This window comes from Leptonychotes weddellii, chromosome 8, assembly GCF_054177405.1.
Source record: "Leptonychotes weddellii isolate Sample4059 chromosome 8, ASM5417740v2, whole genome shotgun sequence".
Classification (NCBI taxonomy): domain Eukaryota; kingdom Metazoa; phylum Chordata; class Mammalia; order Carnivora; family Phocidae; genus Leptonychotes; species Leptonychotes weddellii.
The window spans coordinates 9,822,533-9,835,009 of record NC_138376.1 but is presented as its reverse complement, the minus strand read 5'-3'; the positions used below and the strand labels follow the sequence as shown (position 1 = coordinate 9,835,009).

The window sequence follows — 12,477 nt, the reverse complement described above, 5'->3', positions numbered from 1 at the left end:
CTGTACCCACACTGCCCAATTTCCTACAAAAATTTCCTAATTTGCCATTCTAAGCCTTCCTACTATGCTCCTTGAAACCTATTGTATTATAAACTTACATGATTAACACTTTCACAACAGAGTATTTCCCTACTTTTTCATTTAAAATTGCAGACCAGCCGAAACATCTCTAACTCAACCATCTCTAACTCTGCTATCTTGCGTTGTTCTCTTCCCTTCTGGAGAGAGAGTTCTTCATCTCTCATGCCCCATGATTCAGTCTGAAACCCCCTGGGTCCCAGCACTCATCCACTCGTTCTTTGACAAGGACTGCATTCTTTTTTTTTTTTTTTTTTAAAGATTTTATTTATTTATTTGACAGAGAGAGACACAGCGAGAGAGGGAACACAAGCAGGGGGAGTGGGAGAGGGAGAAGCAGGCTTCCCGCCGAGCAGGAAGCCTGATGTGGGGCTCGATCCCAGGACTCTGGGATCATGACCTGAGCGGAAGGAAGACGCTTAACGACTGAGCCACCCAGCCGCCCCAGACAAGGACTGTATTCTTAATGCTGCCACATACCCTCCTGTAATCTCTGTAGGTAAATGCAATTTACAGAAAGCACCTCCAGAAAAACTCACATACTTACAAACTTCTGCAGACAATTTTATCCACAGCCCCCTTGGGGCTCCTTTGGAAGCTCTTCCATGTAGAGCCTGCACACCACCCAATCCCACCCCCACCTGGCCGTCTCTTAAAGGGTCTCTCCCTGAACTACCTGTGTCAGAATTGCCTGAAATGCTTGTCTACAGCAAAACCATTGGAATTAGCTTGGGAATTGGGGCTGGCCAATGATGGAGCCCAGGTGTTTGCATTTGAAACACTACCCAGGTGATTCTTATGGCTCATTAACATTTAAGACCCAGTCCTAAAAACACATGGACCTGATCCAAAATTTCAGAATACTCAGTTTCATCTCCGCCCCATCCTTTGGCTTTATTCTAGAAAACTATGAAGTCACTGTGATAATCTACAATACCTACATATTAGCTTCACTTTTTTCCTCCTGTATACCAGTGACTGGCACTTCCTGTCCATGTCAACAACCCAGTCCTCCCATACTGCCACACCCTCGATAAGAACACTTAAAACCAACAGGATACTCTGCCCAGCCAATCTTTCTTCCTCTCCCTCCAAATCTGCTCTCAGGCCTAAGCCCAATTCCAATCCCACGACCTGCGTTTTCTTGCACCATCACAAACCCCCTTCATGGCTCCCCTTCCCTGCTCTGCGCGGGGCAGACCACTGACCGTCTCAGGCACTCTCATCAGCTACCGTGGACCCTGCCCCGTGGACCGGAATTCCGAGCCTGCCCGAGGCGGCACTGCATGAGCTGGGATGCTGCAGCTGGTCCCACAAACTGTCACCCTTGGGCTTCCCTTCTGCATCCAGTTCCTATCCCCCAGCTCCATGACAACAGTCATGATTTTAACTAATACTTACAGAGCACTTTTTGTGCCTGATAGCTCTTACCTCATTCAATCCTCACAACAACCCTAGGAAGTGGGTATAGTATCCTCACTATCGGCTAGAGACACTGAGGCTAAGAGAGAGCAAGTAACTTGCTTACGGCCTCACAGCCAGTCCTTGACAAAGCTGAGATTCAAACCCCAGGAACCTGGGCTCAGGTTCCTTTTCTTCCTGCTCTAATAATAAAGGAGGAGAAAAGAAAGAAAAGGAAAAAAGCAGCTCAGGATATGCCACTTGGAGACAATGAGGTCAGGGCTCCTGCTTTCTGGGAGAGCTCTGGCTGTCGCTCTGCTCCCCTCCACCTTTTATCCCAGCCTCAGCTTTACAGAGCTCATCTCCATAATATGGCAACACACAGCGGTACCAAAATATAGATGTATCTCAAGGTCATGTTCTGGAAAGCTTATGAATGAGCTTCACATGTTGCAACCTTTTGTCTTTTATCAGCCCAAACTTACAAACAGCATGTAAAATGAATACTGTTGACCAATTTTTCAAACTCACCTCTTATTTTTCTTGTAATTTTCCAATTGTTGGGACTGCATATGTTTGTATCTTTCTAATTCACACTGTCCACATAAATCCTCCAGATTCAACAGGTGGCTTTCGACTTCCTCAAAGCTAGCCTCTAAGTGAGCTGAAAGTACATAAGGTCCAAAAAAAATAAGAAACAAACGTAAAAAATCAGAATCCTCGATCATGGAGGAAAAAAAAGTGTTCAAAGGTTAGAAAGTTTAAAATGTTGAAATTGTTTTCCATTTATTTAATATTCTTTATTAAGCATTCTTGAAGCAAAATAAAATACACTGACCAACTTTAAAATGTACTTCAAATTCTCTTGTGTTTATTTTTATATTTCAAACATTTGCAAGATATAACTTTCCAAAATACTTTAAATATTCTATTAACCAGGATGATGAGGAAACAGAGCATCGTGATTAATCTAATGTGATATCCTAATGATCCCATAAACCACATGTGAATAATCAATTTTCACATGAGAATATAGCAAATTATAATTAACACAAATTATACCAAACGTAATTTAAAATTTGAGATTCCAAGTTACTTAAGCAGAGCGTTTGTTTTGCCCTGGCAAATGATACACATCAATTTTCATAAGTCACTTCAGAGCTGTACACATACTCAGTAAGCCCAGGTCACCGGGTGGTGGGGAAGAGACTCAGCTCTGCCCACCAGACCACTGTGGTCTCTACCGTGCCTCTAGGCCACAGAGCTTGGTAGCTTTACTGGAACATGGAGATCATGTTCCAGTAAAAGCCTTCATTTAAGAGATTCGAGACCAAAGCCTGCAGAAATTAACTCAGTGCTTTGCCCAAGGTCACGTGGCGACTGAAGGGCAGCTGGAACAAACTGAGTCCCTCTTGCACTAAAAATAATTTTGAATTGATAGTGTGCTAGGTGAACCAAGACTTCATCATTGTAGAAGTGAGGATTGGTTGTTTCCTCCGACAACAGAGAAGTTTTAGAGGTCAAAGATTTTAAAGAACTCCAACAAGCACTGTGGCCATTTACCGAACACCACATGTGCCAGACACTGGGATACAAAGATGAAAAAGACAGTCCTTGTGCCAAAGAACTCAAAGTAGGAGGAGAGATGTATTTCAACGACACCACATCCTCGCAGAGTGAGGTGTGCGGTGCTCGGGAAACTCAAGAGTGGCGTCTAACACAGATGAGGGAGGGGAGGGGAAGGTCCGGCAAGAGACTGACCCCCAAATCTGGAAGTCACAGCCATCCAGTGGGGAAGGGAAAGGGCAGCAGAGAAGGAGCGAGCTAGCTGTGCAGCCTTCCAGTCCTGCTTTCACATAAATAGCTAAATACAATTACGGCACATCTAATTCCTTCATGTGTCCACTAGATTTCCACAGGACTTTCCAAATTAGCTTTTGTAGCATCTGGATTAGAAGCAAACTCCTCAAATTTCAACTTGCAGTTTTAGGTTTATTAGATGCACATTTTGGCCTGTTCGTAATCTTTGATCCAAAGGCCTGGCCAAATACTATGCTATCTATAAAACCTCCCTCTTCTGTTTGGTAGGGCCTAGGGTTTAAAGACATGGATTTGGGGGGAAAATAAAATTTTGCTGAAAAATAAAAATGTGATGACAGTTTAGCAGTCCTTTTCAAAGACATTTCAGGTACTCCCAGATATTGATGGGTCACTGTAAAACCGTGGGAGGGCTGCAAAGGGCTGACGATCATGCAGTTCAAAACAGTTTTGAATCTATCTTCAGGGGCCACAAAAGACTGTTAATATATGTGATATGGGATTATGGAAAGCCCAACCTAAAATAATATGCAAAATCTAAATTTCAATCCATGAGGAATTAAATCCAAGATTTTTAATAATGACATGAATGGTACATAGAGGGTTTATGTGGGGAGAAAACCAGCAAAATGATGTTACTATATTCATTGCTGTTTACGTTATTTTTTTGTTGTTGTTATTACATAAAATGGAAAAACGAGTAGGAGCCTCAGTCTCGGAGCTATGACTACTGACCCTGAAGAAGCAGTATTCAGCTCATTCTGTTATAACCAGCTTGACGGGGTCTTAAAAGGTGATCATAGCTAATAGGATTATTTAAAAGGCTATTTCACTTTGATTAGTGATAAGAACTAGAATAATTAAATTTAATACGGAATCCATTTAACTCTAAGCTACTTGGTTCCTGCAGTATCATGCATGTTACGTTGTTATCCTTAGCATACAAGGGACCAATTAGGAGGAGGGCGCCTGGGTGGCTCAGTCGTTTAGCGTCTGCCTTCAGCTCAGGTCATGATCCCAGGGTCCTGGGATCGAGCCCCACATCGGGCTCCCTGCTCCTCGGGAAGCCTGCTTCTCCCTCTGCCTGCTGCTCCCCCTGCTTGTGCTCTCTCTCTCTCTGTGTCAAATAAATAAATAAAATCTTTAAAAAAAAAAAAAAAGGGGGCAACCCCACTCTGCCCCTTACAATGAGGTGAGACATCTCATCTGTAAAAAAGGGCTAACAATTCACATCTTGCAAAGCTGTCAAAAGGGTCCAATGGGGCAAAGTATATACTATATACTTACATATAAATATAAATACAAAGTATACCTAACTCAGCATTTGACAGTAATTTATAACTGATTATTAAAAAATACAGGGAAAAAACTATAAAAACTAGCTAAGTTCCATAAAAGTCATTTACTTATTTATTTTTTAAAAGATTTTGAGAGAGAGCACGCACAAGCATACTCACGCAAGTGGGGGTGAGTGGAGGACAGGCAGACGGAGAGGTAGAGGGAGAGAATCTCAAGTAGACCCTCCACTGAGCAGGGAGCCTGATCTCACGACCCTGAGATCATGACTTGAGCCAAAACCAAGAGTCGGACACTCAACCGACTGAGCCACCCATATAAAAGTCATTTAAAACTAATAATTTGGCATACCAGAAATGATCATGATATAAACACCTACAGATATAACAGACCAAAGTATCAATAAAATTTTCATTTTTTTTCTAGTAAACTTACATGCCTAAAAATTATACTCAAAACTATGTTGTTAGACTTAAGATCCCTTATAAATGAGGGGAATTAAATTTTAAATGATTTTGCTAAAAAGAAAATAAGTAATGGAATCAATAATTGTTCTATATTTGAAGACATATATGTATTTTTTTACCTTTTTGATTTCTATTTGGACAGATGGCAAGTTCTATTTTTTTATAGATATATTTTTTAAAGATGTTATTTATTTATTTGCCAGGAGAGGGAAAGAGAGCACAAGCACAAGCAGGGGGAGCAGCAGGCTCCCTACTAAGCAGGGAGCCTGATGTGGGACTCGATTCCAGGACCCTGGGATCATGACCTGAGCTGATGGCCGAAGCTTAACCAACTGAGTCCAGGCGCCCCCAGATGGCAATTTCTATTTAGAGTCTAGCTCTGTTGGTTGACTAGAGAACTAATGAAGCCAGAAACTTGAATGAAATGACTTGATACCTAGTCAGGCCAATTCATTTCTCATGGAGAGAAATTCTCTTCTAGATACATATTGAACTTGCCACCCTAGTTCACTCCTGTGTTAATAAAATGGCGACCAAGTGAAACATGTGACTGGTTTAGGACCAAACCTGGAACTACTACTAAGAAACAAACTAGGGGCACCTGGGTGGCTCAGGTCATGATCCTGCGGTCCTGGGATTGAGACCCATGTCAGGTTCCCTGCTCAGCGGGGAGCCTGCTTCTCTCTCTGCTGCTCCCCCTGCTTGTGCTCTCTCTCTCTCTCTCTGACAAATAAATAAAATCTTTAAAAAAAAAAAATACTTTGGAAACAAACTGTACATGCTTCTGAATTGACCAACAGCATCATATTCTTGTGTTTCTGAATGGCTAATCTAGATCTAAAATGCTTGGAAGACTCAGTGGCCATTTCATTGCTACCACCAAATTCGTATTTATGTTCTCTCCTCTAGAAAGTTAAAGGCTCCTGAGTACTTTAAGAATCCAGTTTAGGGGGGCGCCTGGGTGGCTCAGATGGTTAAGCGTCTGCCTTCGGCTCAGGTCACGATCCCAGGGTCCTGGGATTGAGTCCCGCATCGGGCTCCCTGCTCCTTGGGAGCCTGTTTCTCCCTCTGCTTCTCTCTCTCTCTGTCTCTCATGAATAAATAAATAAAATCTTTAAAAAAAAAAAAAAACTTAAAAAAAAAAAAGAATCCAGTTTAGGGGTGTCTGGGTAGCGCAGTCTGTTAAGCGTCTGCCTTCAGCTCAGGTCATGATCTTAGGGTCCTGGGATCGAGCCCTGCGTTGGGCTCCCTGCTCAGTGGGGAGTCTGCTTGAGATTCTCTCTCCCTCTGCCCCTTCCCCCTGCTCATGCGCTCACTCTCTCTCTCTCTCAAATCAATAAATAAAATCTTAAAAAAAAAGAATCCAGTTTAACACCTTAACTTAGTATTCAGAAACCTATCACCCCCCAGCACCACAACCTACTTTTCCAATCTCACTACTACTTTCCTTCGGGACCACTCACCATTCTAAGACGACTCGTGCACATTCCTGTTTCTCTGACTCTGTCTACTCGTGAGATGCCTCTGCTTGCCTGCCCTCCTCCCTCTTCTGCACCTCCACACACCTCTGAACCTCACACAGAGCTTATACTCTGATATTATCAACTATTTATATATTCCTGAGTATTCTCTCAGGAATCAGTAAGGGTCTTAAGGGTAATAACTGTATGTTTGCATCTTTGTATCCCCTAATACCTAGTCTACTGAATTCAACTAAGAATGACTCTATCCCACTAAGACATCAAATAATAACCAAAAAAGCAAATGTATGATTCATGTTCATCTAACTTAAATATTAAGAGCTTATGCTAAATTTTGTAAAAGGATGAATTAAACACGGGCAGAGAAGTTAGAAAACATTAGGCAACACTATGGTACTTTTGTTATTAATATGTCAGACCAGGCCCCTTATCAGTGAGTTAGAGCAGCAAAAGCAATGGAAATTTTCCATTTTAACTCTTAACTGGCTTGAAATCAGGAATCAAATATAGAAGAACTATATCAACAAAAATAAATGTTCTTCCCTTTTTACATTAGAAACTTTTAAAAATCCCTTTAAATAATTACAACATATATATGTGATGAGTACTCTGAATATTTTATATTGCATTTAAATGGCAAAAAATGAATGTCCTGGTCACAACCTGCTCATTTCTCATTACAAAATGAATCGTGTTTGTGAGTTAGCTGGTAACCCAAACTTAGAACGCATGCACATAAAACACTAGCAGGGCTCCACAGATACAAACATACCTTCACGAGAAGCTCAAACCTGACCATTCTGCTCGCTACACCAACAGCCTATGTCTCATTCAGCGACCAGTGGAAAAGAGAGGTGGAATTTTATTGTGAAAAGCCATGTGGGAATGCCTGACAACAGTGCGGGGAAGAGCTTCAGAAATCCTTGCTGAGAAGACCGTCCCGGAGGAAGGGCGATTCTGGTTGCAATTTTTCTTTGTGCCATTTGTTTGAAATACGTATTATCTGCAGTGTAACCGCTTATATATGAAGAATGGGGTGGCACACTAAAATTATTTCATACTTGAGTACTTTTCTAACAAAACAATTAGCCTTGAGGAAGAAAGAAATCTTCTTTGGTTGCAAAGCCAGAGGTCACAGAGGCCAGGTACTAAAAGGCTTGAAAGATCCTTCAAATGCTTACATTACCCTTTTATGTAATAAGATAATACAGCAATGATGCTGTGGTAACAAGGAACTTTAAGAAGTGAATTAGCTTGCAAATGCCGTTATGGCACGAACAAGATCTGGGTGGCACAGGAAAAGGTGTCTAAAGAGAGTTAATGTTCCTCCTCCCAGAAAGGAACCTGAACAATAAAATAAACCTAGTTTACAAAACACTTGTAGCTGGGGCAGCCTCTCTGCCAGAGCTCTTAAATTCCATAAAGACAGCAAAACAACAATGTATCAGGTTAGGTCAGATCAAAAGAAAGATACAAACTCAGTCTACGGCTGTCACTCTTACAGCACTCTGTTTAAGAATTCACAGATTCTTCTGTTCTGGAAGAAGAGAACAGTCTTTTCGAAGTAGGTCACTTAAACTAAGCAAGAGCAAAAACTCTGAAGAGCTCTTGACATTTGAAACTTCAATAAAGGAATAGGGTTAGGCTACCCTCTAGTGGAAGTTCAAGAGAATTCAATACTTTTCACACATTTTACCAGTTTTATGATAAAATGCACACTGGTTATTTCAGAAGAAGGACGAATCTGGTTGACAACATTCCATTTTTTCTCCTTATACATGATCTACCAATGACCAGAATACAACACTGTTCATCTACCACATTTCATGCTGTGGCTTTGCATTCTACCCAATTTTACAGGATAAGCTCAACTGCATAACATCCATCCAAACCCTTCTATCAAAGAAGAGTGGTTTTGTAAATTTGCAAAGGCTAGAGAGACTTCTACTAGAACGTCGGCATCTTGATGGCAGGTACCCAGTCCTGTTCAGTGTTGTAGTCCCCAAGCCTACAAAGAGCCCCATGGCACACGGTAGATGTCTCATTAGGTACTAAGCACTGAGCTGAGGGCTCTCCTTACATCTGTCATCTCGTTCAACCCTCCAACTACCCTCTGAGGCAGGAACTCTCATCCTCTTTCTGCAAAGAAACAAGCTTGGAGCGGTCAAGAAGCCTGCATGGGGTCTCACAGGAAGTTGTGGAACTGGAATCCAAACCCAGATATGAGAGGAGTCCACAGCCCTTATTCTCCAGTTCCCAGCATATCTTCATCATTTTTTTTAAACGTCAAACTACCAGTAATTATCTATTACACAGGCTTATGTAAGATGAATGGATCACATTCCATTTGAAAAAAAAAAAATGAAGGGATTATCCAGTCTTACTTCACAATTCCTGGGGGATCATGTAATCAGGAGTCATATTTATTAAGCCATAGGATAAGGCATCTAAAAGCATCATCAAAGGTTCAGATTGCTCACATCATGTAAGTCCTTTACTCTGTAATAAGGACAGATAGTCTAGAGGGCAGAGCAAGACTAAAAAGGACGCGCAGCCCGGAAGATGGTGAAATTGACTGGATATGGTATCAGATCTGACAGGGAAAGAGCACAAAGTTCAAAGAAGTTAAGAAAATCCTGTGACTATATACAGGTCAGTTACTACTTCCTAGTTTTTAAAATTTTTTAAATTATTGCTTGACTAAGCCTTAATATTACGTCAAAGTATTAAGGTGATAAGAGATCTTTTGAGGCTGCCAAAAAATAAAAGAATCCAGTAGTATATGAGCAAACATTTAAGACACTGGTTCCAATATCTAGGAATGATACATAAACTCAAAGGGCTGATATCCAAGATCTATAAAGAACTTCTCAAACTCAACACTCAAGAAACAAATAACCCAGTCAAAAAATGGGCAGAACACATGAACAGACACTTCTCCAAAGAAGACATACAAATGGCTAACAGACATGAAAAAATGCTCAACATCATTAGCCATCAGGGAAATACAAATCAAAACCACAATGAGATACCACCCTACACCAGTTAGAATGGCAAAAATTAACAAAACAGGAAACAACAAATGTTGGCAAGGATGTGGAGAAAGGGGAACCCTCTTACACTGCTGGTGGGAATGCAAGCTGGTGCAGCCCCTCTGGAAAACAGTATGGAGGTTCCTCAAGATGTTGAAAATGGAGCTACCCTATGACCCAGCAATTACACTATTGGGTATTTACCCCAAAGATACAGATGTAGTGAAAAGAAGGGCCACATGCACCCCAGGGTTCATAGCAGCAATGTCCACAATAGCCAAACTGTGGACGGAGCCGAGATGCCGTTCAACAGATGAATGGATAAAGAAGATGTGGTCCATATACACAATGGAATATTATTCAGCCATCAGAAAAGATGAATACCCACCATTTGCAATCGACATGGATGGAACTGGAGGGGATTATGCTAAGTGAAGTAAAGCAGAGAAAGACAATTATCATATGATCTCACTGGTATGTGGAACATAAGGAATAGCAGGGAGGACCACAGGGGAAGGGAGGGAAAGCTGAAGGGGGAGAAATCAGAGAGGGAGATGAACCATGAGAGACTATGGACCCCAGGAAATGAACTGAGGGTCTCAGAAGGGAGGGGAGTGGGGGGAGGGGGTAATAGGGTGATGGGTATTAAGGAGGGCACACGTTGTGATGTGCACTGGGTGTTATACGTAACTAATGAATCACTGAACACTACATCAAAAACTAATGATGTGCTATACAGTAGCTAACTGAACATAATAATAAAAAAATGAATTCATACACTACATTCATGATATGGATATATGTTTATATAACCTACCCCACCAAATCTGGCTTTAAAATATCTTCCTATTGTAAAGAATATCAGCACCCGGTCCAAGACATTTAAGTTGCTTACCTAAAAGCCTCAATTTGAAAACACCTCTCTATGGGGCTTACTCTAAGTCAACAGATACGAGGCCTTCACACTTCCAGTTTTGACTATCTGTTCTACAGTTAGTCATTCATTACTAAGTATAAATATCAAACAAATAACAGCAATACAGTGAAAACCAAAGGTAGCGTGTATTTCAACTGCTAATGGTAATTCAGACTGGCAATGTATATGAAAACCACCTAGATTTTAGAGGTATCTTTTAAGCAGACAAAATTCACTCTTCAAAAAGAGCTCAATACAAGCATACCTTGTTTTACTGTGCTTCGCAGATACTGTGTTTTTTACAAATCCAAAGTTTGTGGCCACCCTGCACTGGGCAAGTTTATTGGTACCATTTTTCCAACAGCATTTGCTCACTGCATAGCTCTATGTCACATTTTGGGGATTCTCGCGATAATTCAAACTTTGTTATTACTGTGGTGATCTGTGATCAGCAGTCTTTGATGTTACTACTGTCATTGTTCTGAGATGCCATGAACCACACCCATAAAAGATAGAGAACTTAACTGATAAATACTGTGTGTGTTCTGACTCTACCAATGGGCCGTTCCCCCATCTCTCTCCTTCTCCCGGAGCCTCCCTAGTCCCCGAGACACAACAATACTGAAATGAGGCCACAATAACTGTACAATGGCCTCTAAGTGTTTAAGTGAGAGGAAGAGTCACATATCTCTCACTTTAAATCAAAAGCTAGAAATGATTAAGCTCGGTGAGGAAGGCATGTCAAAAGCTGAGACAGGTTGAAAGCTAGGCCTTTTGTACCAAGCAGTTAGCCAAGTTGTGAATGCAAAGAGAAAGTTCTTGAAGGGAATGAAAAGTACTACTCTAATGATCCCATGAATGACAAGAAAGCAAAACAGTCATATTGCCAACATGGAGAAAGTTTGAGCAGTCTGGACCAAAGATCAAACCAGCCACAACATTCCTTTAAGCCAAAGTCTAATCCAGAGCCAGGTCCTGACTCTCTTCAGTTCTGTGAAGGAAATTCGGCTGGCAGAGGTTGGTTCACGAGGTTTAACGAAAGAAACCATCTCTGTAACACCAAGTGCCAGGTGAAGCAGCAAGTGCTGTTGGAGAAGGTGCAGCAAGTTCTTCAGACTGGGAGAGTTAATGAAGGTGGCTGCAAATAACAACAGATTTTCAATGTAGATGAAGCAGCCTTCAATTGGAAGAGGATGCCATCTAGGACTTCCATAGCTGGAGAGGAGAAGTCAATGCCTGCCTTCAAAGCACAGGCTGACTGACTCTCTTGTTAGGGGCCAAAGCAGCTGCTGACTTGAAGTTGAAGCCAATGCTCATTCACCTTTCTGAAAATCCTCAGGCCCTTACGAATGATGCTAGATCTACTCTGCCTGTGCTCTATAAATGGAACAACAAAGCCTAGATGACAGCACATCTGTTTACAACGTGGTTTTCTGAATATTTTAAGCCCACTGTCGAGACCTACTGCTCAGGAGAAAAGATTCCTTTCAAAATATGACTGCTCACTGACAATGAACCTGGTCTCCCAAGAGCTGGTGGAGATGGACAACAAGATATATGTTGTTTTCATCCCTGCTGACACAACATCCGTTCTGCAGCCCATGGATCAAGGAGTCATTTCAACTTTCAAGTCTTATTATTTAAGAAATGCATTTTGTAAGGCTAGAGTAAGTAGAGAAATGCATTTTGTAAGGCCATAGATAGTGATTCCTCTGGTGTATCTGGGCAAAGCAAATTGGAAATCTTCCAGAAAGAACTCACCATTCTAGATTCCACTAAGAACATTCATGATTCATGGGAAGAGGTCAAAATATCAACATGAACAGGAGTTTGGAAGAAGTCGATTCCTACCCTCATGGATGACTTTGAGGGGTTCAGGACGTCAGTGGAGGAAGTCACCGCAGGTGTGGTGGAAACAGCAAGAGAACTAGAGTTAGAGGTGGAGGCTGAAGATGGGACTGAGCTGCTGCCATCTCATGATCAAACCT

General features: G+C 41.5%; 1 protein-coding gene across 1 annotated transcript in view; it reads right to left on the bottom strand.

Moving 5' to 3' along the window:
* Positions 1 to 12,477, bottom strand: part of DTNBP1 (dystrobrevin binding protein 1) — a 115,428-nt gene that overhangs the window by 70,649 nt on the left and 32,302 nt on the right. The window contains exon 6 of the mRNA XM_081827655.1: positions 2,011 to 2,143. Coding sequence (XP_081683781.1) covers positions 2,011 to 2,143 — 133 coding nt within the window. The remainder of the gene's footprint in view (positions 1 to 2,010; positions 2,144 to 12,477) is intronic.